We start from the raw sequence: 25,540 nt of genomic DNA on the forward strand, positions 1-25,540 counted from the left end.
GTCATTGCCAAAAATCTGTACATCTGAACACAGCTGAATGACAGTAGATACTATGATAGGAGACCGCATGCTCCTGTTGGCATATACCTGCACATTCTCAAAAGGGTCAAATGCATAACACAGATTCCAATGATTTGGGGAATTCATCAAATGAGCTTCTCAACTATGTTTACTGGAAAGGTAGAGGAAGAGATTGAAAGGTTGACAAGAAACAATATCCAACAATCAATTGCAACTAGAGACAGGAGGAACTTGACCGCACGCATAGATAGCCCAACTCATTTATATTCATATTCAAGTTTCCATCCTAGCCTATCATTCCTCTTTATTGTTCTCATTGTGTTATGGTAGCAAGATACTATACTGAGGTCGTTTTTGCTGTCAGAGTTGACTCAAGTGTTTCTTTGCATTAGATAATTGCTTTCAGCTTTGAATTTGAAGTGAGGTCTGGGCTCCCACAAGGTAGGATGGACAGTGGCCATTACCCCCCTTTGATGTGGGACTCAAATAGTACAGCCTCAAATAAACATTTAAGCACCACTAATCTGACACTAGTTTGTTGGCTATTTGATACTATCAAATGATGAAATGTGTTGAAATAATTCAATTGGATGAATAATGTATTACAGTAAATAGCCTCCAGACGAAAAGCAGGATGATACAGTTTACTATCAGTTTCCTTATTAGGAAGTGGTTCTGTGATTCTCCATAATGTAAGATGTAAAACAGACGCACGCCACTTTAACAGCAGGACGTCTTTCCCCCCAGCCGCTCCTTTTCCCCCCAGCCGCTCCTTTCCCCCCAGCCGCTCCTTTTCCCCCCAGCCGCTCCTTTCCCCCCCAGCCGCTCCTTTTCCCCCCAGCCACTCCTTTTCCCCCCAGCCGCTCCTTTTCCCCCCAGCCGCTCCTTTTCCCCCCAGCCGCTCCTTTTCCCCCCAGCCGCTCCTTTTCCCCCCAGCCACTCCTTTTCCCCCCAGCCACTCCTTTTCCCCCCAGCCACTCCTTTTCCCCCCCAGCCACTCCTTTTCCCCCCAGCCACTCCTTTTCCCCCCAGCCTCTCTTTTCCCCCCAGCCGCTCCTTTTCCCCCCAGCCGCTCCTTTTCCCCCACAGCCGCTCCTTTTCCCCCCAGCCAATGTGTTCCTTATTCCTTGACTCTCATCTCATTGTTGCTTGCGTTAAGTAGGGGAGAAATAAATACCTGACAACACTGGGTATAGAAGTGAAAGCATTTGTTTTATGAATCATATTGGCATGTCTCTGGTCCTGGGCCAAATGTATCATGTTCTTGTTTCTCTCAAGTCATACCAGAACAATGCATTAAATACCCACTGAGCTCTGAGACAGATATTGGATGGTTAAATGTTGATTGTTAATGTTGATGGTTAAATGTTTATTTATAATGAAGTGATATGGCAATATCAATTAGAGTATACAGTATATATAAAGTCACTCTTTATAGGTATCTAATATTTTTATAGAAACCACATCAATGTTGTAAACCTCATACTGGCATATAATAAAATCTGATAAAAGGTTTTCTATTTACGGGATCACAGTACAGTATACACAGTATTGTAGGACAATATATTGCCATGGTAGTAATGTCCACATAGAATGAAGTAGAACACTGTATTATATTTCCTGTCTTTGGATGTCCATATCCGTGGCTACTGTCCTTTCGGCTGAAGCTGAAGCTGTGTTACTGGGCTTACTGAAGACAGCCTGGCTGAGTTTGAGGTGAGTCCTGAACCTGGTCCACCAGGGGCCCCAGTGGAACACACTGAGGAAGGCCTGCTTGAACTTGTCCCCGGCCAGGGTGTACAGAGCCAGGTTAAAGAAGGTGTTGAGCCCCGCTATGGGCCTGGATATGATATAAGCGGCGTGGACCCAGTGCTCCACCATACATGACGACTCAGGCTTCATCCTGGTGTCTACTCTTAGGATCCTCAGGACGTGGTACGGCAGGAAGCATACCACGAACACCACCAGGATCAGTATGGTGAGGCGGCGTGCCCGCACCCGGCAAGGGCTGTGGGTGTGGGGCCCCTTGGCTAGTTCCCGGGCGATACCGGCGTAACACAACACAACCACCACCAGGGGCAGTAGGTAGCCCAGCACGGTCAGCAGCCAGCCGTACCACCACACTAAAGCCGGGTCGCCGCTAGCAAAGTCCAAACACTGGGTCTTGTTGTTTTTATTCTCCATGGTGATCATGGTGAGCATGGGCACAATCTCCGCCCCGGCTATAGCCCAGACTGCGGCGCACGCCAAGATACCCCACCTCTTCTGCTGCACCTGCGCCGTCCTCAGAGGATTCGTCAAGACTACATATCGAAACACAGCCAAACAGGTGAGAAACAGTATACTACCATATAGGTTAAAGTGGAACCCGAAACGCACAAAGCGACACATGAAGTTGCCCAGGGTCCAGGATTCACAGTTGGTGTAGTAGTAGACCAGGAAAGGCAGACTCAGAACATACAGAAGATCCGTCAATGCCAGGTTGAACATGATGATACAGCTAGACTTCCAGGGTCGTAGCTTGGCCAAGTAGATGGCGATGGAGGTGATGTTACCCAGCAGCCCCACAGCGAAAATTACACTGTACATGATAGGCAGGTAGTAGAGTTTCATCAGGCTGTCCACGTTGGTGCAGTTATGGTCGGATTTGTTCCTGCTGTAGTTGACGCTAGACATGACTATGCTGTGAGTGTTGTCATCGGCCTAGAAGAGGAACCCAAACAGAGACAGTGTTATATAATTATATACGTATATAGTGAGCTCCAAAAGTATTGGGACAGTGACAAATTTGTTGTTGCTTTAGCTCTGTACTCCAGCACTTTGGATTTGAAATTATACAATGACTATAAGGTTAAAGTTCAGACTGTCAGCTTTAGTTTGAGGGTATTTTCATCCATATCGGGTGAACCGTTTGGAAATGACAGAGCTTTTTGTACATATAGTGGGGCAAAAAAGTATTTAGTCAGCCACCAATTGTGCAAGTTCTCCCACTTAAAAAGATGAGAGAGGCCTGTAATTTTCATCATAGGTACACTTCAACTATGACAGACAAAATGAGAAAGAAAATCCAGAAAATCACATTGTAGGATTTTTAATGAATTTATTTGCAAATTATTGGTGAAAAACAAAGGGTATATAACAAAGTATTGAGATAAACTTTTGTTATTGACCAAATACTTATTTTCCACCATAATTTGCAAATAAATTCATTAAAAACCCTACAATGTGATTTTCTGGATTTTTTTCTCATTTTGTCTGTCATAGTTGAAGTGTACCTATGATGAAAATTACAGGCCTCTCTCATCTTTTTAAGTTGGAGAACTTGCACAATTGGTGGCTGACTAAATACTTTTTTTGCCCCACTGTAGTAGAGGACCAAAAGTATTGGGACCAATTAACTTATATGTGTATTGAAGTAGTAGAAAGTGAAGTATTTGGTCCCATAATATTTTTCTAAACACTTCTACATGAATGTGAATGCTACCATGATTAAGGATAATCCTGAATGAATCTAACCTCCCCCTCCGCTTGTGCATCTGTAATTTATTCATGATTCATTCAGGACTGTCCATAATCATAATGTAGTGAAAGTGCTTGCACACATCACTACAGACCCTTCATTGCATGTTACCACACGACGGATCTGTTTCCTGTCACACATAGGTGCAAGCGTGTTGCACGTCATAACAGGACACATCATAACATTGTTATTGCATTGTATAATCAAGCTTTTCCTATAGGTGACCTCTGCAGACCCAGACCATTCGTCTGGACAAAACTGCAGGGAGGGTATGTACTGTGTTGGTTTGTGAGCTGCTGATTTCACAAGCCTGGGCAAATGCAAAGAATTGTTCATGGTCAACCAAGTATTGTTTTAACCTTCCTACATGTCAGTGGAGGCTGCTGAGGGGAGGACGACTCATAACAATGTCTAGACCGCAGCTGATGGAATGGCACGAAACACATGGCAAACCATGTGTTTGATGTCGTTGAGACATTTCCACTCATTCCGCTCCAGGCATTACCAAGTGCCCATCCTCCCCAATTAAGGCGCCACCAACCTCCTGTGCTACACGCGGCTATCACAAACCGACACAGTGTCCATAACCATATCCAGTCCCTAAAGTTGGTCCTGTTAAAGGAAACATTAACAAGACCCTCTTGCATGATGCTAGTCTAGTTACGGTTAATGTGTCCTACAGCATATCTAATGTTCTGGCAGCATTCCAGGCTCATTGTAGCAGTAATGGTAGAACATACACATGGTTGCAGACTCTTATTGAGGATTTCATTTCTGGTTACAAGGGCAGACTTGCTATCCAAGCCACACACGTACAAAGCGAGACTTAATTGTGGCTTTGACTGGCCTTTTTGGGGCTGGTAACTCCATGTCTAACACATATCAGCTGGCTAAACAAACACAATATACTGCATGGATTTCAAATCGAATAACTACTGGTTTTCAGCATCTGGCGCTTGGTGATGATAGTATCATCAAGGCCGTCAAGTCATAAGCTGAGACATTATTGAAGCTTAGTCAAAAAATGTTTGTCCAAACCCACACTGTGGAACACAATACAGCTTGTATAACTTACGCACAGGACTTGTTCACAGCTGCACGGCAGGAGATATTGGATCTCCGCCTGGGTAAGGCGCCGCGCCATGCGCTGAACGACCTCATTGTTTCACTTGAACTAGAGAAATGGTTCAAGTCAGACAATATTCAGAACATTTCATATGCAGAACTGTTAGCCACCATTGATGCACAATTCTAAAGGATATTTTGGCTGTATTTGTTTTTATATGACTTTCCCTTTTATATTTCCGGACCCAACATTTCCAACTCGAGCTCCATCCGCCCTTCGTGAGTGGTTGTTAAACACCAATGCATAAAAATGGGATCACTTTGCTGGCTATTGTTGTGTGAAGGGTACTGATCCGTTCTTAACAACTCGGTCTTGTTGTCATGCGACTGTAATAAATATGTCATTTGCACCTGTAATACATTACCACCGGTAACTTTTGACGATACTAAACTGATGAGAGTACGATCATTGCATGCTATTCTGATGCTATCCAAGTGTCTCATACCCAGTGGCGTGTGATAAGTGAGATGAATTCTTTCTCCTAAGGGGGGGGGGGGGGGGCTGACCTGTCCAGCTAACCACACTTTCTGCTTGAAATTGACTGAAGATTTCACAATGGGACAGCTGAATATTCTCGGCCGGGGATCCATGTACACTGACATTGCACCCTGGTGGGAGGATACCTTCTATGAGAAGAGCACCAGGTCTCTGACGGAACCCACGGCCATGGTACAGGAGCTTCTGCAGGATACCTGCTACCATCTTGCACGCTCCCAGGTCGAAGTCAACCTGGTCAAGAAGACCGCAACTATCCCGACTAGTGTCTCCATTGCCTCAGCCAAATACGCATACACAGGGTGGGACTGGGTGTACCGCGCGTTCTGTCTTGGCAAGCCAGCTTGTGGTAACTATAACTTTAATACGGTGTTGCTTTTGCAGACATTGAATCACCTCTCTTCGTCAGACCACTTCTACTTCTTTCATTATGGCACCTCTGGTTATTTCCTGGCCCAGAGGTGCCAAACAGGAGATTACTGTAGTCGAAAATAGAGAGAGTAAACTAATGTGAACGATGATGAAGGCCAGTGATTAAGACGCGTCTAGCGACTTGCCGGCGCCGAGGCCCAGGATGATGACTCAATCACGATTTATGACATTGTTTGAATGGCAGACCATCAGTGGGCTATCACATGGGTCAAACACACCTTATCTGTGGTAATCCTCGAGGAAGAGACATTCCCACAGAAATCCTAGGGTCGCTGAAGGCAGGAGAGGTGAAGACTGATTAAACTTGAAATTAATGTTATTGTGTGAATTAAATGATCATGTTTGGATTGTTTCAAGAGTTCACAAAGAGCTATGAATTCTGATTTATTTTATTGTACTGTAAGTGCTATGGATTTGTTGTTACAGAGACACTGTGTTATTCTGTTGGTCGGATGGCGGAGAGTTCAAAAAGGACCGACACAGGGGTGTGCTCTTATCACACAGTGTTGAGATGTGGGGATTAGAGAATGCGTGTGAAGTTTCATACCTTTTGTTTAGATTTTTTTGGGCCTTGCAAAGTGACGTTAATTAGATGATGGGAGATACTGGGATTTGCCACTCTTGGAAGAAAAAAAGATGGGGTCAAACGTTGATCATGGAGTCATTGGTAAACTGATCTCCTGATGTACGTTTGTATGTCATAGTAGTGAATTTTCTATGCCGTTAAAGACTTAGGATATTTTGTATTATTTTTATCGTGAAGATTTCTGGTATGTACCATTTGCTAATTGTATTCCTACTGCGTAACTGGAATAAATAGGATTACTTTTAAATGGATACAATCCGTAGTCCTCACATTTCTGAGTAATATTCCTTGAATTATTATTATTACTATTCCTGCTACTACTACTGCTACTGCTACTGCTGATGATGCTACTACTAATACTACTACTACTACTACTACTGCTACTACTACTACTGCTGCTACTACTCCTACTCCTGCTACTGCTACTACTACTACTACTACTACTACTACTACTACTACTACTACTGTTACTGCTGCTGATGCTACTACTACTGCTACTACTACTACTGCTACTACTACTACTGCTACTCCTGCTACTGCTACTACTACTGCTACTGCTACTACTGCTGTTACTACTACTATTACTACTACTGCTACTGCTGATGCTACTACTACTACTGCTACCACTACTGCTACTGCTGATGCTACTACTACTACTGCGACTACTACTGCAGCTGCTACTACTCCTGCTGCTGCTACTACTACTACTGCTACTACTACTCCTGCTACTGCTACTACTACTACTCCTGCTACTACTCCTGCTACTACTACTACTCCTGCTACTACTACTGCTACTACTACTACTGCTACTACTACTGCTGCTACTACTACTACTGCTACTACTACTGTTACTCCTACTCCTGCTACTACTACTACTGATACTGCTACTACTACTACTACTACAGTACTATTACTATTTCTAATACAGTCACTTACCCTCAATTTTCAACACTAGCCTCTAACAATTTAAACTTCTAAACAACTTCTATTAACATAAAAAATACTCATAAAAAATTACCCTTTCTACTTCCCTCTGCTCTCATTATCACAAAACGTGTGAGACAGTCTCAGGTTTTTCTGGCAGCATAAATAAACCAAAAAATCCACACCATGACATTGCAAATTTTACACCTCAGGTCTGATTATTTTTTCTCATCTTGTTCCTTACTTTTCACTCTGCACTTCATGTATTCTTCCTTTCAGAAAATACTGTAACATGTGAAGCCACCTAGTAAGTATGATCAACGCTATACTAGAATTAAAAAAATTATCCTTAGAGTTTCTTTGTACTGAACACATTGAGTCAGAAGCCCCATTGATAACTGGTTATAAAATGTGTCCTTTGTCCTGGTCTTGTCCACATTCTGATTGTGCCCACATTTTTAGACAGGTGTAGATGATTAAAATACGCATTGTGATCTGTCCGTGATCAGATCTTCCTGACCACCTCCGGAGGTAGTCAGGGACCCAGTGTGTTTGGATATTATCAATCAAGTATAAACCGATTTTCATTTAAATCATCACTATACCGGTCTCTAAAATAAATACATTCGTATTATTTTGAAAGAATATCTGTCAAATAATCTCCATACTGGGAGGCACAAGGGAATCTAGTCACAATGCAGGCAAAAGACACATTTTAATATCCTTTGTAGATGCCATGGCTACAATGTGGGCACAATAAGAATGTGGCAAATATCAGGACAGAAGTCACATGTTAGCATCAGGTATAAGCAAGGCTAGAGATACAGTGAGTGATATGGCAACTTACAGTTAGTCAGTCAGTCAGACAGTGCTGCTCCCTCAGTCATCGGTATCCTCTCTGAGATTTTCCTCCTCCTCCCTCTTATACATCAACCACCTCTGGTCCCTCCTTTCAGCTACATTAACCTCCTACAGCACTGTCTGGCCCCCACCACGGGAAAACACAAGCATGTCACGCACTGTGCCTTTGTTGGGTGTTACCTCATTGACTTCTGCATCGAAACCCTCATTCACAAAGAATTCCGATCCTATTTCTGTATTTGACATGAATGTATTGAAAATATACGAGAAGTACAGTACTACTTCCTCTTCACTATGGGTACAGTACAACATTCCTGTGCAGCAGTTAAATAAAGGGAGTACATTAAGCGCCGTTATTCCCCCTCAGTGCTAGGGGTTTAGTGGCTTAGTATTACTGTACTATGATGTCACATGTCCTGCATTTAGTGAGGGAAAAAAGTATTTGATCCCCTGCTGACTTTGTACGTTTGCCCACTGACAAAGAAATGATCAGTCTATCATTTTAATGGTAGGTTTATTTGAACTGTGAGAGACAGAATAACAACAAAACAATCCAGAATAACGCATGTCAAAAATGTTATAAATTGATTTGCATTTTAATGAGGGAAATAAGTATTTGACCCCCTCTCAATCAGATAGATTTCTGGCTCCCAGGTGTCTTTTATGCAGGTAACGAGCTGAGATTAGGAGCACACTCTTAAAGGGAGTGCTCCTAATCTCAGTTTGTTACCTGTATAAAAGACACCTGTCCACAGAAGCAATCAGATTCTAAACTCTCTACCATGGCCTAGACCAAAGAGCTCTCCAAGGATGTCAAGGACAAGATTGTAGACCTATTATTTTACTGGGTGACTTTCACTTTTACTTTAGTCATTTTCTATTAAGGTATGACAATTGGGTACTTTTTCCACCACTGTGGGTTAATGAGATTAACCTACTGTATGTCAAACCTACTGTGGAAATTTAATGGGACCTACAGCGTTGGTATGACACATACTTTAGTGTACATAGTGTATGCATAATGCAGGGCAGTTGTTTAAACCTGCCAATGGGTAGGTGTTTCCCATGTTTGTTTTTACTATACCAACTGGCTCACACCTAGATTTAAATTCCTGATATTCTATATCGTCGACCTGAATCTAGTTCTAGTAAAACATGCGTGCTATGCACAGACAAATGTTTAAACTAAACCAGCCATAAAAATGGCGACAACTGTTTCTCCAAATTCAAAACAACCATAACAGGAGTTTTTGAACAAATGTTTATTTTACAAAAAAGCTAGCTAAATACACGTTGTGGGTTACTCTATAATGAGGGAAACTAATATACTGATGCGGTCTTCACTGAAGCAAAGTAGATGTTTTTATTGTACAGAAAATCACCTGAGATCAGAAAGAGACAAAATGAAACTCACAACACAATCAACCAATAAGAGTCCACATTTGAGTTGTCATGTGACACCCCCTCTATTCCTGAAATGGAAAGACTACCCAGAGGAGATGGTGGTAGTCCGGGCAGACAGAGGGCATCATGGGGAATCATGACTGGGCAGCGAGTTTCTAGAGTTTGGGCATCTTGGCAGCATTGAGGCGCATGGATACGCAGGAGGAGCCAGCGGCGTAACGCATCTCCCTCAGCATCCCGCTCCATTCCTTCTTGTCCTCCTCGTACCTAACACAGGGAAAAGGAAGATACAGTGATGAGGAACAGAACAAACCAAGACGTAGTTGACTGTTTGTACAGTACCACTGACCAAGTAGGGCGCTCTCATTTATTTTTTCATTTAGCTTCAACTTTATTTATTATCATACATTTATATAACAAATTATTATGGAAATGTAAGCCATCTAAAATAATGAACCCACAACTAAACTAACAGGGCGGAACAATGCAAACTTCTGTTAGCTCACTGAGTTAATGCCTAGGCAAGAAGACCTGGGTTTGAAACCCGGTTGATAACATAACATTCAAAGAGGGTACTTACTGCCAAACATCAGTAATCTCTGCGGGGACCACCTCCTTGTTGTCATTCTGGATGAAGGTGAAGCCCCCCACGGCGTACAGGGCCCCCTCATTGCTCAGCAGGTTCACTGAGCTCCTCTCCTGGGGAAAGTCTGTGAACGCCTCCCATCTGCAAAACAAGGCGATTAGGGATGGCGTCAGGGGGACTCTTTCTAATTAAGGCCATCCTGACTCAAGATGACTAATAACGTTCAACATCCAGAACCAGCAAATGGTATTGTTATGGTGAATGATATTAAAAGGTGTAACACATTCTTAAACTGATTTATCACCAAAGTAAATGCTACATACTTGTTTGTTCCAAAGTCGTAGACTTCAGATGCAGCAGTGAGGCCTTCCTCGTTGACTCCACCGGCCACCACGATCTTTCCATTGTGAACGACCGCTCCGAACATGGCTCTGGCTGTCTTCATGGCAGCCAGCTCCCTCCACTCTGACTGCTTGTGGTTGTATACAAACATCTTGTTCAGGGCTTTGCTGCGCGGGAGAATGATAGACAGGGTTGTCAGATCTCAGGAAATGTCCTTCTGGCAACAGTATAGAAAGACTGTGATGGATTTGCAGTTACGGTTTGGATTCAATAAATCAGACAACATGTATTATAATACGTGCTCACATGCAGTGGAGGCTGGTGAGAGGAGGACGGCTCATAGTAACGGCTGGAATGGAGTCAATGGAATAGTATCAAACACATCAAAGACGTGGCTTCCATGTGTTTGATGCCATTCCATTTACTCCATTCCAGGCATTATTATGAGCCGTCCTCCCCTCAGCAGCCTCCACTGCTCACATGTAACCCCTAGAAAACATTATTTTCACTACGGTCACGTATGAATAACTGTTTACTTTACCATGTGTAGTTCCATAATGAAAATAATGACTTCTACGCTAGCTCTAAGATCTAACATGAACAGTTCTTAGAATGATAGACTACAAACAGCTGCAGCTTACACCATATCTTTAGCACGACGCACGCACACACACACACACACACACACACACACACACACACACACACACACACACACACACACACACACACACACACACACACACACACACACACACACACACACACACACACACACACACACACACATGATTTTCAATTGTTGTGGGGACCTGAAATTGATTTTCATTCAAAATTACATTTTCCCTAACCTAACCCCTAAACCTAACCCTAACGCCTAACCCTAATTGTAAACCCAAACCCTAAACATAACCCCTAAGCTTAAAATAGCCTTTATCTTCGTGGAGACATGGGAAATGTCTCCACAAGAGAGCATTTTCCTTGTTTTACTATCCTTGTGGGGACTTTGGGGCAATTCAGGTCCCCACAAGGATATAAGAACAAGACCACACACACACACACACACACACACACACACACACACACACACACATACTTGTCATCAGTCTTTCCTCCAATGCAGTACACCAGACCCTTATGGGAGATCACAGAATGGCCGTGGATCTTCAGGGGAAGCTTTTTGGTCTCACTCCACTTCATCTTCCTGGGGAGAGCCATTACAGAACAGGAGGGTCAAAACACACACTTTAAATGGTAAAGAGCTGAGTAGTCCTATATGTTTCTACTGTACTGTGTGAATGAGACGTTGAATGCTATTCCACTCACTGGACATCATAGCACATCACAGAGTCCAAACACTCGTTGCTTTGGAGGTCTTTTCCAGCAATAGCGAACAGCAGGTTCTCACACTCTCCCATGTTGAAAAGGGCTCTAGGGGAAGGCATGGGGGGCAGAGCTACCCAGTCAGCTGCAAGAGTGTCCAACTGAAATACACAGGGTTGAATGAATGAATGAATGATTGATTGATGGAATGACTGCATTCATTTATTACAAATAAGTATTATGAATAAAGAGAGTGTTTTGTGCTATTGACATCATCATTTATTCTAACATCAAACAAAGACTTTTGTCGATGTAACTTAGTGAGCTAACGTAGATTCCGAAAGGCAAATATTACCAATAGAAGATTTGAAACCATCAAAAGAAGTGACCCAAACTCTAAATGAACAATGATTGGTTACCTGATAGAAGTAGCACTGTAGGGGAGCGTCCTTGTCCTCCTCGTCCACAAACAGTCCTCCGATGAGGTAGAGCTGGTTCTTCTGTGACGCCAGGCTGACGTGGTTCCGGGGGATCTGTTCCGACATGGCCGCCAGGAAACACTCGTTCTCGTTGACGTCGTACGCCACCGCTGCCGTGTCGTTGATCATCAGGATCAGGTCGCGGACGTACATGCCGTGGCGACGGTTATCGTTCAGGAAACCTGGGAAAACCTCCTCTGTCTCGCCACCCTCACCATCCGCCCCCTTATCCCCAGCTACCTTGTCCTTCTTCTCTGGGAGCTTCCCCTGGAACGCGTCTTTGATCATCTGGACCTTCTTCAGGAGTTCTGGGTCGGCCTTGATGATCTCGTCTGTCTCCACTTTGTCGTGGAAGTATTTCTCGGGCATGAGGCGGAAGCGGATGCACTCAAAGGCGTCACCCAGTACCTGGACACGTTTGTCTTTGTCGTTGTGGACCCATTTCATGAGGGCTTCGAACACCATCTCCTCCCTCTCCACATTGAGCGAGTCGCCACCGATGACTGCGAACAGTTCATGAGCGGCCAGCTGGAGGAACTCCTCGTCTTTAGAGAGGATATCGAAGCGGTCTGCGATGTAGTCACGGGCGGACACCGCCAACCTGGGCACGTTGAGGACCAGACCCATCCTGAAGATTGCCAAACAGTTGGTCACGGAGAGCTTCTTCTGAAGATAATTAACACACACGGTGAAGACTGAAGGTATCTGGAAACGATTGGCTACGGCAAATATGTCCTGCACATTTTCGTCAGTGAGGTCGATCTCGGCTGAGTACAGATACATGATTATCATGTCCAAGATTGCGGGATTGACATCGTCCAGGACCACCTCCTTGTTGGCCTTCACCTCCTTGCCATCCTCGGAAAATAATATCTCTCTGAAGTATGGGCTGCAGGCAGCCATGATGAGTTTATGGCAGGGGAAGCTCCGATCGCCCACTTTCAGAGTGCAGTCCACAAACTTGTTCTCGTTCAGCAGCTCCTTGAGGCCATCCTGGAGCAAGGTGCTCTGGAAGAGGCGCAGCTCCTCCTTCATGGCTTTGGGGTCCATGGTGTTGGGAAATCGGTGGCTTGCAGAGGGGAAGAAATGGTGGCCACAGGTCCTCTTGGCACCCAGTCCAGGCTAGAAAAGGCTGAGCAGAGAAAAGGTTCCCAGCTTGAAGCCCCCACTCCCTACTGCAATTTAATCCTTTCCCCTCTAAATATAGCTGCCTGCCTGCCTCAGTCGGTAGGAATCTCAGCTCTGCCAAATCTGAATGCGGAGACCGACTCATACAGCTGTCACAGACTGAAAGAAGCAACTGGGGTGTTCCGGGCTATAGTCCACTACCATGATTCAGCCTCAACACTGTCATTGGTTTAGTAGAGGCTAAAGAGGGATAATGCTGTCAAAGCTACTGGTTATTAACCCAATATTGGTTGTTTAGACTAGTGTCTCCACCCTGTATCTCATTCCCATTAATTAATTTCCAAACAACCATTCAAACTAGGGTAATACCTCTCAATTAAACTATTTAAAGTGGATTCTAGGATATTATGTCCCTATGCCACTGTGCAGCAGTGGCAGCAGCTGATAGACAGGCCTCTCCACCTCTCAACATTCCTCCTCATTTTCTCTTCATTGTTCTGGAAATAGACACTTTTTCCTGAATTATACTGTACCCTCAGAGTAGGCTTTCTTCTCTGTTTAAACTTAGGTGTCTACAGATAAAATATATAAAGCAGGTAAACTTAGCTTGATTATAAGTCAAAGTGTTTGGAGATGGGTGGCAATGTGGACACTGTAGTTGAGGACACTAAAGATAGACCATTTGGACAGGAGTGGAGTGTCTCACACGTAATATAAATATAGTGTAGTGCACAGACAGCAGTGTCACCTCGCCAATATCAGAAATGGATACCTATCGATTGCGGTGGCTACAGGAAGAGGTTCCTAAATTCATAGAAAGTGAGATTTAGAGAAGACTTTCAAAGTACATTCATCTTGTTTCTACTTCAATTTAGTTGAGTTAAATTCACAGACGTTTATTTACTCTCTAAGCAGTCATTTTCTCAGAGCATGATACATTTGTAGACAGATACACTATCCATATTACTAGGACAAGTTTTACAAATGGTTGACATCTCAAAACGCTCCTCTATCCATCAACTAGATTGTCAGAACAAATGGTCATAGTTAAAACCAAATAAGTAGCAACATGTGCACATGTTATATTCTTAAAGTTATATAGGCGTTATATTTGTGTTAAGTTACAATCTGAGCTACCAATGGAACAGCTGGGGGTTCCTGATGACAGAATTGAGAACCACTGACTGGTTTAGTCAACCGTTCAATGGACACAAGGCCATATGTGAGTCTTTCACAAGACACTACACTGGCCATAGACATATAAACGACTTAATAGCATAACACAACAGATTACATAAACTGGAATGATGACACTCTCACTCACGGCTGCACAAAAAGAGCTAAGAGCAAAACACGCCAAAAAATACTCTAATGAGCCGGCAAACCTACGTTTGAATTATCACTAAAAGAGCAAGTAATGCTTTTTGTGAACTGTAGAGAAAAATTGAAGAGCTCAAAGGGTTATTTGAGTCATCATGGTTCCACAGAAAACCATCACCTTTCCCAAAGAACCCTTGACGAACCCTAGCTTCTAGTGTGCATCAGGCAAGGCAACTTTTCACCAGTAGAGGACACCATACATCTACAGTATAATCCACATGAACCAACGTGAAATAAAAGGCAACAATTGTCATGTAGAAAACTGTACGGTAATGTACTTGTATGATAAACATCGCAAATTCAGACAAACATAAAGCAAAATCACATTTTTATTCCTAAAAATCTTTGTAAAAAAAAAAACACATTCAAATGCACAAAACTATCCCTAGACATGAACGGTAGAGCACCGTTGTCATTTCCTAGCATGGTTTGTTGACAGCACAGTGAGTTGATACAGGGATGGTTCTTGGAAATAAAATGAGTTGCTCATAGTTTCTGTAAACGTGTTAATACTGGGTCACAAGCTGGATGAATAGCATTACTGCAGGAACACGTTGTGGCACCAATGTTATTTCACAGTTTTAACAATGCAGATATTACAATTCCGTTAGCAATATAAAATCAGTGATTAGCATAAAAGAGTTATGATATGATGCGGGATATATACATTACATACTGATGCTGTCAAAAAATGCTGTCAAAAAACCTATAGACCATACTGATTTGGCACTTGTAGCATGTACAGTTGAAGTCGGAAGTTTAGGTTGGAGTCATTAAAACTTGTTTTTCAACCACTCCACACATTTCTTGTTCACAAACTATAGTTTTGGAAAGTTGGTTAGGACATCTACTTTGTGCATGACACAAGTCATTTTTACAACAATTGTTTACAGACAGATTATTTCACTTATAATTCACTGCATCACAATTCCAGTGGGTCAGAAGTTTACATACACTAAGTTGACTGTGCCTTTAAACAGCTTGGAACATTCCAGAAAATTGTGTCATGGCTTTAGAAGCTTCTGATAGGCTAATTGACATCATTCGAGTCAATTGGAGGTGTACCTGTGGATGTATTTCAAGGCCTACCTTCAAACTAAGTGCCTCTTTGCTTGACATCGTGGGAAAATCAAAAGAAATCAGCCAAGACCTCAGAAAAGAATTGTAGACCTCCACAAGTCTGGATCATCCTTGGGAGCAATTTCCAAACGCCTGAAGGTACGTTCATCTGTACAAACAATGGTACGTAAGTATAAACACCATGGGACCACGCAGCCGTCAACACACTCATCTCCTAGTGATGAACAAACTTTGATGCAAAAGGTGCAAATCAATTCCAGAACAACAGCAAAGGACCATGTGAAGATGCTGGAGGAAACAGGTATAAAAGTATCGATATCCACAGTAAAACGAGTCCTATATTGACATAACCTGAAAGGCCGCTCAGCAAGAAAGAAGCCACTGCTCCAAAACCGCCATAAAAAAGCCAGACTACGGTTTGCAACTGCACATGGGGACAAAGATTGTACTTTTTGGAGAAATGCCCTCTGGTCTGATGAAACCAAAATAGAACTGTTTGGCCATAATGACCATCGTTATGTTTGGAGGAAAAAGGGGGAGGCTTGTAAGCCGAAGAACACCATCCCAACCGTGAAGCACGGGGTGGCAGCATCATGTTGTGGGGGTGCTTTGCTGCAGGAGGGACTGGTGCACTTCACAAAATATATGGCATCATGAGGTAGGAAAATGATGTGGATATATTGAAGCAACATCTCACAACACCAGCCAGGAAGTTAAAGCTTGGTAGCAAATGGGTCTTCCAAATGGACAACGACACAAAGCATACTTCCAAATTTGTTTGCAAAATGGTTTAAGGACAACAAAGACACCAGCTCTGTCAGGAGGAATGGGCCAAAATTCACCCAACTTATTGTGGGAAGCTTGTGGAAGGCTACCCGAAGCGTTTGACCCAGGTTAAACAATTTAAAGGCAATTCTACCAAATACGAATTGAGTGTATATAAACTTCTGATCCACTGGGAATGTGATGAAAGAAATAAAAGCTGAAATAAATAATTATCTATACTATTATTCTGACATTTCACATTCTTAAAATAAAAAGTGGTGATCCTAACTGACCTCAGACCTTCTAGGAGTAAATGTGAAAAACTGGAATTGTGAAAAAAGTATTTGAATTTGGTCAAATGTATTTGGTAAGGTGCATGTTAACTTCCAATTTCAACTGTATGTATTAATGAATCAGTGTCTAATACTAAGTGGTATTTTCTACTATTTCTTGACTACGTACCTGAGTGAGATTGACTGAATTGTGTGATAAAATGATGTTATATGATGAGCTATCCATTCATTTTGAATGAAAATGGTAATGTTAAATTAAAGGCCCAGTGCAGTCAAAAACTAGATTTGCCTGTGTTTTATATATGTTTCCACATTATGAGGCTGAAAGATTACTGTGAAATTGTGAAAATATTGATAATGCCCCTTTAGTGTAAGAGTTGTTTGAAAGAGTGCCTGAAATTTCAGCCTGTTTTGGTGGGATGGAGTTTTGGCCTTCCATGGTGAAATCACCAGGTGGTAAATTAGTTAATAGACCAATAAGAAAGAGTTCCAAACCACAGTAAGGTACTTAATTGTCATCCAGAAATGATTTGATATTGAGATAAAAACGGCTGCATTGGACCTTTAATGAAACATTTTACAGAGATTGGCGGTAAAATTAAAGTTCAAATCAGACACTGGAATTAGTATATTAATATTTATAATAAGTGCGTAGAGTTTTAGTTCAAGGGTAGGGGGGGGGGGGGACTAGGGAGTGTCAAACAAGCATTTATCCAATAGTACAACATACTGTCATGACTTGACCTCCTTCCATCGTGAAGTACATGGTGCCATGGAACATCCGTTTAAAGACTGAATTGAGTGAGATGTCTTCTCAGCCTGTTGTGAAAACACACAAAAACATTCATACAAAATCCCATACTTGATGAATATTCAACGGAAACCAAAGATCATTGAAAGATGAGCTATACAGTACCTGCTCTGCCTTGCACGCATGTCCTCTTACACTCCTCCTCTGTGTCGAAGCGGTTCTGGTTCCCCTCACACGCTCCGTACCAGAACTGGGCGCATGCGTTGGCCTGCTTGTCGTAGTACCAGCGCATTTTGTAGTCCCGACAGGGGCCCTGGTCTAGGACCAGTGCACAGCGAGGGTCCAGAGGCACAAACTCTGACATGGGCAGAACACAGAGAGAAGACCGTTAGTGAAGGCCCACTAAATAAATATATGTTATATCAGGATGTAGGGGCCATGACACACCAGTATACTGATTCTGTTCATTGGCAGATATAGCTAAAGCATCAACAAAATGTGGGTCATTTTCAGTTGGAATCATTCAGTAACTGATTTTGACAGGCTGTAGTAATCTGAACAGCTCATATGATTCAATCCTTTAGCTTAATGAACAGACACAGGGTAGACTTCTATGACTACTTAGACATAGCACTTCTCCCAGCTGTTGCAACATACCTTTGGGAAGTGCGGGTCGTGATGCAGGCACTAACTGGACAGAGCCTGAGGACCCTGAGGATGAAGATGACGTTCCTGATGATGATGAGGAAGAGGACCCTCCTGTATTGGAAGATGAGGAATCCCTGGAGGAGGAGGATGTGTTGCGGTTCAACGTGGGAACATCCCCGCGACCAGTCCCCCAATCTGGGGTGTAAACACCTCCATCCTGGCCTCCCTCACGCTGCCCTTTCTGGACCCGGAGGAATTCAAACACACAAGGAAAAATATGAGGACCAACAAAGTCCTTACCCTATTGTCAATTAGTAGCAAAACACAAATACACAGTTTTAAAGCCTGAAACAGAGTAACAAGCCCAGTTTTACTATAGTGAGATAATGTACAGTAGACTAAGAGGAGAGTGTTACTATAGTGAGATAATGTACAGTAGACTAAGAAGAGACAGTGTTACTATAGTGAGATAATGTACAGTGGACTAAGAGGAGACAGTGTTGTCATTAGTTCAATGGAGCATGCAAGTCATGTCAACTATACATTGAGAGTAGGTTGTTTTCTGGCCAGTGCCTCTGCTAAATGTCTGTTAATGTGCTGTAAAGACCTGTACTGTGGCAGTGCCAGGGTTGATAGGCTGGGTCAGGTCTACGCTGCCACCCTGACTTTGAGTGCCGGTAGTGGTGACTGTCCGCCTCCTGTTGTTGAAGTCCTCCTGGTTGGTGGTTCCATAGCCATTGCCCCCGTTGCCATAGTTCCCATTGTTCCCGTTCCTGTATCCATTGTTGCCGTAGCCGTTGGTGACACGGTTGTATACCAGACCACCGTTCTCGTCTTCACAGAACTTGCTGACGAGCTTGGACTCCAGAGCTGAGAGAGAGAGAGAGCCACAGAGCAACATGAGTTGTGATGACTTGGAACAGGTGATGAATCACATTGTACTGGTATTAGCCTTGGAGACTTCGCGGCGACTTGATGCAGTTAACTTGGTACATTAGGTACATTTACAGACCACACCGTATAATAACAGTAGACCTACTGCTAACATAAAGGCAGAAGTTTTTCTTTCACTATATTCAACATTCAGATAACATTGTAACGACCTAAAGCTTCATAAGACACCATCTGCAGATGAAACACTATGGTGTCTTAAAGGAGGCCTGGGTAGGATCAAAATGTCATAAATATTCATGTATTTATGTTATTAGATAGAAATGTCAAATATTTGTCAACAATCCTGAAAAGGACTATTCTATGGACTACATTGAGTGATAATCCCAAAAATCATGGTATTTTTTGTTTGGGTTTTGTGAGGAATCATTCTGATATGACTACACCAACACGATAAACCAGCCTTACCTGGCAGCGTGTTGAAGTCATCAATGAGGTACATGTGTTCACTATCAGGGTCCGACGCGATCAGGTTGAGCTCCCTCAGGAACTCGGGCTGCGTGGGGTCCGACGTATTCACGATCCCCAATGCGTACATCTCGATGTTGGCTGCATGTGCCTCCCGCACCGCAATATCCAGCTTCACCGGCTCCCGCTTATCCGTCTGTCCGTCAGTAATAACTATAGCCACTTTACTCACCCCTTTGCGCGAGCTGTAGAAGGCATCCTGGGTGGCCTTGCGGATGGCGGTGCCTGTGTGGGTGCCCTCACCTATATAATGGATTTTTCGTATGGCCTGTTTGACTTCCTGCTTGGTCATGTGGCGCACCAGGTTGAACTCTAGCTTGACCTCCAGGCTGTAGAGGACCAGGCCTATGCGGGTGGCGTTGCGGCCCACCGTCACACGGTCCACCAGGGCCGCCACAAAGTCCTTGATGATCTCAAAGTTCTCCGGCCCCACGCTCTCCGAGCTGTCAATGACGAACACCAGCTCCATGGGCCGCTCCTTGCACTTGATTCCGCAACCTGGAAACAAGGTTAGAGGTATACGATTCGGACGTAGAAAGGATGTTTTCCAGTGCACTCTCGACAAGGCCTGCCGTATGTTGCAATCAATGTTAAATGGTACTACACAAAGCACAACAAATAAATGCTTTATTTACCACAAATCTCCTTGATCATTTTAATGATGTCTTCTCTCTGTGGGTCAAAATCCAGATTGACATGGTGACTAAATGGAATGAAAAAAAGACTATGTGAAATCAAAAGACAGCTAAAGACTGAGAACTTACTGTGAGGCCCATGTCACCTTTGAACCCTGGTCTGCCCTAAAAGGAAGCAGTAAAACATTGGTCTGATCAGTTTCTCCTCTGATTGCAGTTAATTGTTTATTACAGCATGTATCCATGTTATCAAATGAATAGCCCTGATTATAAACGCGACCCATGACATGACTCACTGATTGGCCAGGAACTCCAGGGTCACCCAAATCACCTTTGACCCCCTTCAGGCCCCTCTCCCCTCCAGAGCCGCGGTCACCCTGTCATAGAGCCAGATAACACAAGGTCAGAGGTCACGAAAGTTCAAATGCACTGCCGTATGCTTCAAATCACTGTGTCTGTCGTCACCTTGGCCCCTGTGAATCCTTCCCCTGGTGGCCCCCGAGGGCCCGTCACGCCCTGAGACCCTGCCTCGCCCTGAAAGGGTCCATAAAATAAAGAGAAGATTTGCCGTGCTCAACTCAACATTTTAAAGAAACAAGAACATTTTTGTTTGCTTGCTTAGTTCGAATTACTATAGAAGTACCACTTGAAAACAAGAGCGAGGCCTACCTTTGGCCCCTGAATACCCTGCCCAGGGGGCCCCGTTGGCCCTGGGGGGCCCAGTCGTCCAATGCCACCCTAGAAATGAGCAGAAGTTATATGTGTACAACATCAATCAAAAAGTGTCAGCACAACACAACCCAACCACACTGCACTACCTGTGTCAAACCTAGCTAGCCATGCAAAATAAGCTAAGCTAAGGGACAAACCCTTCACTTTTTACTTAACAAACCTAGACATTAAAAGTGACCCGATTTCACAGGGCATCCGTGTCACGAGCAGGTAACTTCACAACTCGAGTGTCTCTGGCTTTACTGTTCATTGTCTGACACATATAAGCAAGCTTACTGTATGAGACCAGACCTACTGATGTGACGGACAGGGGTACCTCAACCCCCAGGTCTGCCCGCTCCCTAGGGCTTCTGGGGCTACAGAAGATGAAAAGCCTGAAGAGAAACCTGGACGTAATATTATAAGCTAGACTGCCGGCTCTGGGTATTGTGTTGGTTATAGGCACCCTGGTCCCAATGGTTCTCATTAGACCCTTATGTTGGGATATATTCACACGGGCTTGGAAGTGTGTGACAATGATATATGTTTCGTGAGAATGAAACGCTGATTATCGCAGCCTTTGAATACAAGGTCCCTGGGGATATGTGTTCACACGTACAAGGTGGATCTGAAATGTGGAGTCTGGCAGCATGAGGTAATACTAGTATCAATCACCATGACTCAGTGGGTTTATGATGGCGCTGAACAAGGCTAAATGGGTTTCGCATCAGAGCTGGGATTGATTCTTTGCCAACTGTTTAGCAGGTTAGCTTCTTCATGTCAGACTACAATACATACCGGTAGACCTTGTAGCCCTCGCCTGGGGGGCCTGCTAAACCTGGAAAGCCCCTGAAGCCAATATCGCCCTAAATGGGAGAAAACACACAGCTATCATGATGTCCTCTGCTAATTGAGGTCTTCTGTTCACCCAGGGCTGTTGTCACTATCCAAAATAACCCGGATCCGACACCCTCACACAGAACCATATCTTTACCTTCGGTCCAGGGATGCCCAGCCCCTCCAGGCCTGGTTCACCAGGAAGCCCAGGTAGACCAGGAGTTCCCTATAAACCCCAGGTAAACACTAGAGTCAACACTGGTACAACTCATGCAATAGCAACACATTAATAAGCAGCAGTGTTGCTCACCGTAGGGCCAGGATAACCATCGCCTTTGGGCCCAAATGGACCAGACGGACCAGGACCTCCACGATCACCCTAAAGGTTTATGTGATTAAATAAAAGTACAGCAAGATTCAAGTAAAGAAATATCAGTAAATCAATGAATTACGCTGATTATTCCGATAAAAAAGTATCCCTATTATTCTAATAGTGTGGCAGAGTGTGACCTTAGGACCAGGCAGCCCGTAGCCCGTCTCTCCTATTGGTCCAGATGGACCAGGTGGGCCAAGATTGCCCTGAGACAGACAGTTACAATATGGTTATGATATGGCATTAACCTCATCTACATGGTGAATTGCAGGCATTTTGGGACAGAGGGCTGTTACCTTAGGTCCTATGATTCCCCGCCCTGGAAGTCCTGGCATACCCAGTCGACCTGGTGTCCCAGGCTCCCCCTAGAAGAGGTCAGAGGTTAGAAGTCAAAGCTCGCAGTGTGACCACATTACACTACAGTACAGAGTGTAGACTGATGATAATTGAGGATTATGTCCTCACCTTTGCTCCAGAGGGCCCGGCGATTCCAGGAGGCCCACCCAAGCCCCTAATGCCCCTCTGGCCCTGGTCTCCCTATGGCGAGAGACATTATTCGTCAAAAAAACAGCACAGAAAAGCAACCTCGGAATACCACAGCTGTCCAGATTAATGAAGATGAAAATCTTGAAGCAGCGATGTGAGGAGAAAAACCTGGGAATCTTCTTACCTTCTCACCCTGGGTGCCAATTCCAGCAGCTCCCTCTGGCCCCCTCAGACCACCAACACCTGGTTCACCCTATATAGACAAACCCAAACAGACACACAAGCAAAGCATATGAATCCAATGGTCACATTCAAAGAGGTACAGTATCAACCTATGGTGCCGGAGAGATGGCAGAAGGTGAAATACCTTCTGTCCCGGGGCCCCATCCTCTCCTGGGAGGCCAGGAAAACCAGCCAATCCTGATGCTCCTGGCTCACCCTGAAGAGAGATCGTTGGTTGTCTATCTCACATCGCATCGACTACATATCCAAATGTGACACCACACCGAGGACAAACTACACATTGCATTTCCATTGGAGGACTCACCTTATCCCCAGGTTCGCCAGCCCCTCTCTCTCCTGTTGAACCAAGCTCCCCTGGTAAGCCCTGGTCACCCTGTGGATGAGAGGAGCACCCATACACAGCCACTAGTATTAGCGATAGCCTAAACATGCCATAACCACAATTGATACAAATGTAAAAGTCAAGGAAGAAGCATTCAAACACAGACCTTGGGCCCTGGATATCCATCTCCTTGTGGGCCCCTGCCCCCTGGTGGCCCCCGTGGCCCCTCTATACCCTGGTAGGACAGGAAGCACAGGGCAGTCACATTAGGACAGTAATCCATAAACTATATTTTATTCTTTTTTTAAATTTCACCTTTATTTAACCAGGCAGGCCAGTTGAGAACAAGTTCTCATTTACAACTGCCACCTGGCCAAGATAAAGCAACGCAGTGTGACACAAACAACAACACAGAGTTACACATGGAATAAACAAACGTACAGTCAATAACACAATAGAAAACAAGTCTATATACAGTGTGTGCAAATGGCGTGAGATGGTAAGGCAATAAATAGGCCATAGTAGCGAAGTAATTACAATTTAGCAAATGAACATTGGCGTGATAGATGTGCAGATGATGATGCGCAAGTAGAAATACTGGTGAACAAAAGAGTCAAAAAGTATATAAAAACAATATGGGGATAAGGTAGGTAGATTGGATGGGCTATTTACAGATGGGCTATGTACAGCTGTAGCGATCGGTTAGCTGCTCAGATAGCTGATGTTTAAAGTTAGTGAGGGAGATATAAGCTTCCAACTTCAGCGATTTTTGCAATTCGTTCCAGTCATTGGCAGCAGAGAACTGTAAGGAAAGGCATCCAAAGGAGGTGTTGGCTTTGGGGATGACCAGTGAGATATACCTGCTGGAGCGCATGCTACGGGTGGGTGTTGTTATCGTCACCAGTGAGCTGAGATAAGGCGGAGCTTTAACTAGCAAAGATTTATAGATGACCTGGAGCCAGTAGGTCTGGCAACGAATATGTAGCAATGGCCAGCTGACGAGCGCATGCAGGTCGCAGTGGTGGGCGGTATATGGGGCTGTGGTGACAAAACGGACGGCACTGTGATATACTGCATCCAGTTTGCTGAGTAGAGTGTTGGAGGCAATTTTGTAAATGACATCGCTGAAGTCGAGGATCGGTAGGATAGTGGGTTTTATGAGGGCGGAGTGACTGAAAGAGGCTTTGTCATGAAATAGGAAGCCGATTCTAGATTTAATTTTGGATTGTAGATGTTTAATATGAGTCTGGAAGGAGAGTTTGGCCCTGTCCGGGGGTGTCCTCGGATGGGGCCACAGTGTCTCCTGACCCCTCCTGTCTCAGCCTCCAGTATTTATGCTGCAGTAGTTTATGTGTCGGGGGGGCTAGGGTCAGTTTGTTATATCTGGAGCACTTCTCCTGTCCTATTCGGTGTCCTGTGTGAATCTAAGTGTGCGTTCTCTAATTCTCTCCTTCTCTCTTTCTTTCTCTCTCTCGGAGGACCTGAGCCCTAGGACCATGCCCCAGGACTACCTGAAATGATGACTCCTTGCTGTCCCCAGTCCACCTGGCCGTGCTGCTGCTCCAGTTTCAACTGACCTGAGCCCTAGGACCATGCCCCAGGACTACCTGAAATGATGACTCCTTGCTGTCCCCAGTCCATCTGACTGTGCTGCTGCTCCAGTTTCAACTGTTCTGCCTTATTATTATTCGACCATGCTGGTCATTTATGAACATTTGAACATCTTGGCCATGTTATGTTATAATCTCCACCCGGCACAGCCAGAAGAGGACTGGCCACCCCACATAGCCTGGTTCCTCTCTAGGTTTCTTCCTAGGTTTTGGCCTTTCTAGGGAGTTTTTCCTAGCCACCGTGCTTCTACACCTGCATTGCTTGCTGTTTGGGGTTTTAGGCTGGGTTTCTGTACAGCACTTTGAGATATCAGCTGATGTACGAAGGGCTATATAAATAAATTTGATTTGATTTGATTTGATCTATCCAGACACCTAGGAATTTGTATATGTCCACATGTCAGAACCGTCTAGAGAAGTGATGCTAGTCGGGCGGGCGGGCAGGTGCGGGCAGTGATCGGTTGAAAAGCATGCATTTTGTTTTACTAGCGTTTAAGAGCAGTTGGAGGCCACGGAAGGAGTGTTGTATGGCATTGATGCTCGCTTGAAGGTTTGTTAACACAGTGTCCAAAGAAGGGCCAGGTGTATACAGAATGGTGTTGTCTGCGTAGAGGTGGATCAGGGAATCACCCGCAGCAAGAGCAACATCGTTGATATATACAGAGAAAAGAGTCGGCCCGAGAATTGAACCCTGTGGTACCCCATAGAGACTGCCAGAGGTCCGGACAACAGGTCCTCCGATTTGACACACTGAACTCTA

The 25,540-nt window shown here is 44.2% G+C and overlaps 2 protein-coding genes and 2 pseudogenes across 2 annotated transcripts; 1 reads left to right on the forward strand and 3 right to left on the reverse strand.

Annotated features, from left to right (window-relative positions):
* Positions 1–1,408: 1,408 nt before the first annotated feature.
* LOC139372509 (2-oxoglutarate receptor 1-like) lies at positions 1,409–2,705 on the reverse strand. The gene has a single exon (XM_071112236.1). It carries the CDS (start codon positions 2,695–2,697, stop codon positions 1,633–1,635), a length of 1,065 nt encoding a protein of 354 aa, XP_070968337.1. The 5' UTR covers positions 2,698–2,705; the 3' UTR covers positions 1,409–1,632.
* On the forward strand, positions 2,696–5,676 carry LOC139372264 (uncharacterized; annotated as a pseudogene).
* A 2,786-nt stretch (positions 5,677–8,462) lies between these two features.
* On the reverse strand, positions 8,463–13,881 carry LOC139373161 (kelch-like protein 41b). The gene is made up of 6 exons (XM_071113312.1): positions 12,040–13,881; positions 11,624–11,781; positions 11,394–11,501; positions 10,279–10,464; positions 9,950–10,096; positions 8,463–9,636 (listed from the first exon to the last, which is right to left on the reverse strand). Exons 1-6 carry the CDS (start codon positions 13,147–13,149, stop codon positions 9,525–9,527), a joined length of 1,821 nt encoding a protein of 606 aa, XP_070969413.1. The 5' UTR covers positions 13,150–13,881; the 3' UTR covers positions 8,463–9,524.
* A 216-nt stretch (positions 13,882–14,097) lies between these two features.
* Positions 14,098–25,540, reverse strand: part of LOC139373159 (collagen alpha-1(XXVIII) chain-like) — a 37,771-nt pseudogene continuing 26,328 nt past the window's right edge.

Source organism: Oncorhynchus clarkii, chromosome 18, assembly GCF_045791955.1.
Source record: "Oncorhynchus clarkii lewisi isolate Uvic-CL-2024 chromosome 18, UVic_Ocla_1.0, whole genome shotgun sequence".
NCBI classification, from domain to species: Eukaryota; Metazoa; Chordata; class Actinopteri; order Salmoniformes; family Salmonidae; genus Oncorhynchus; species Oncorhynchus clarkii.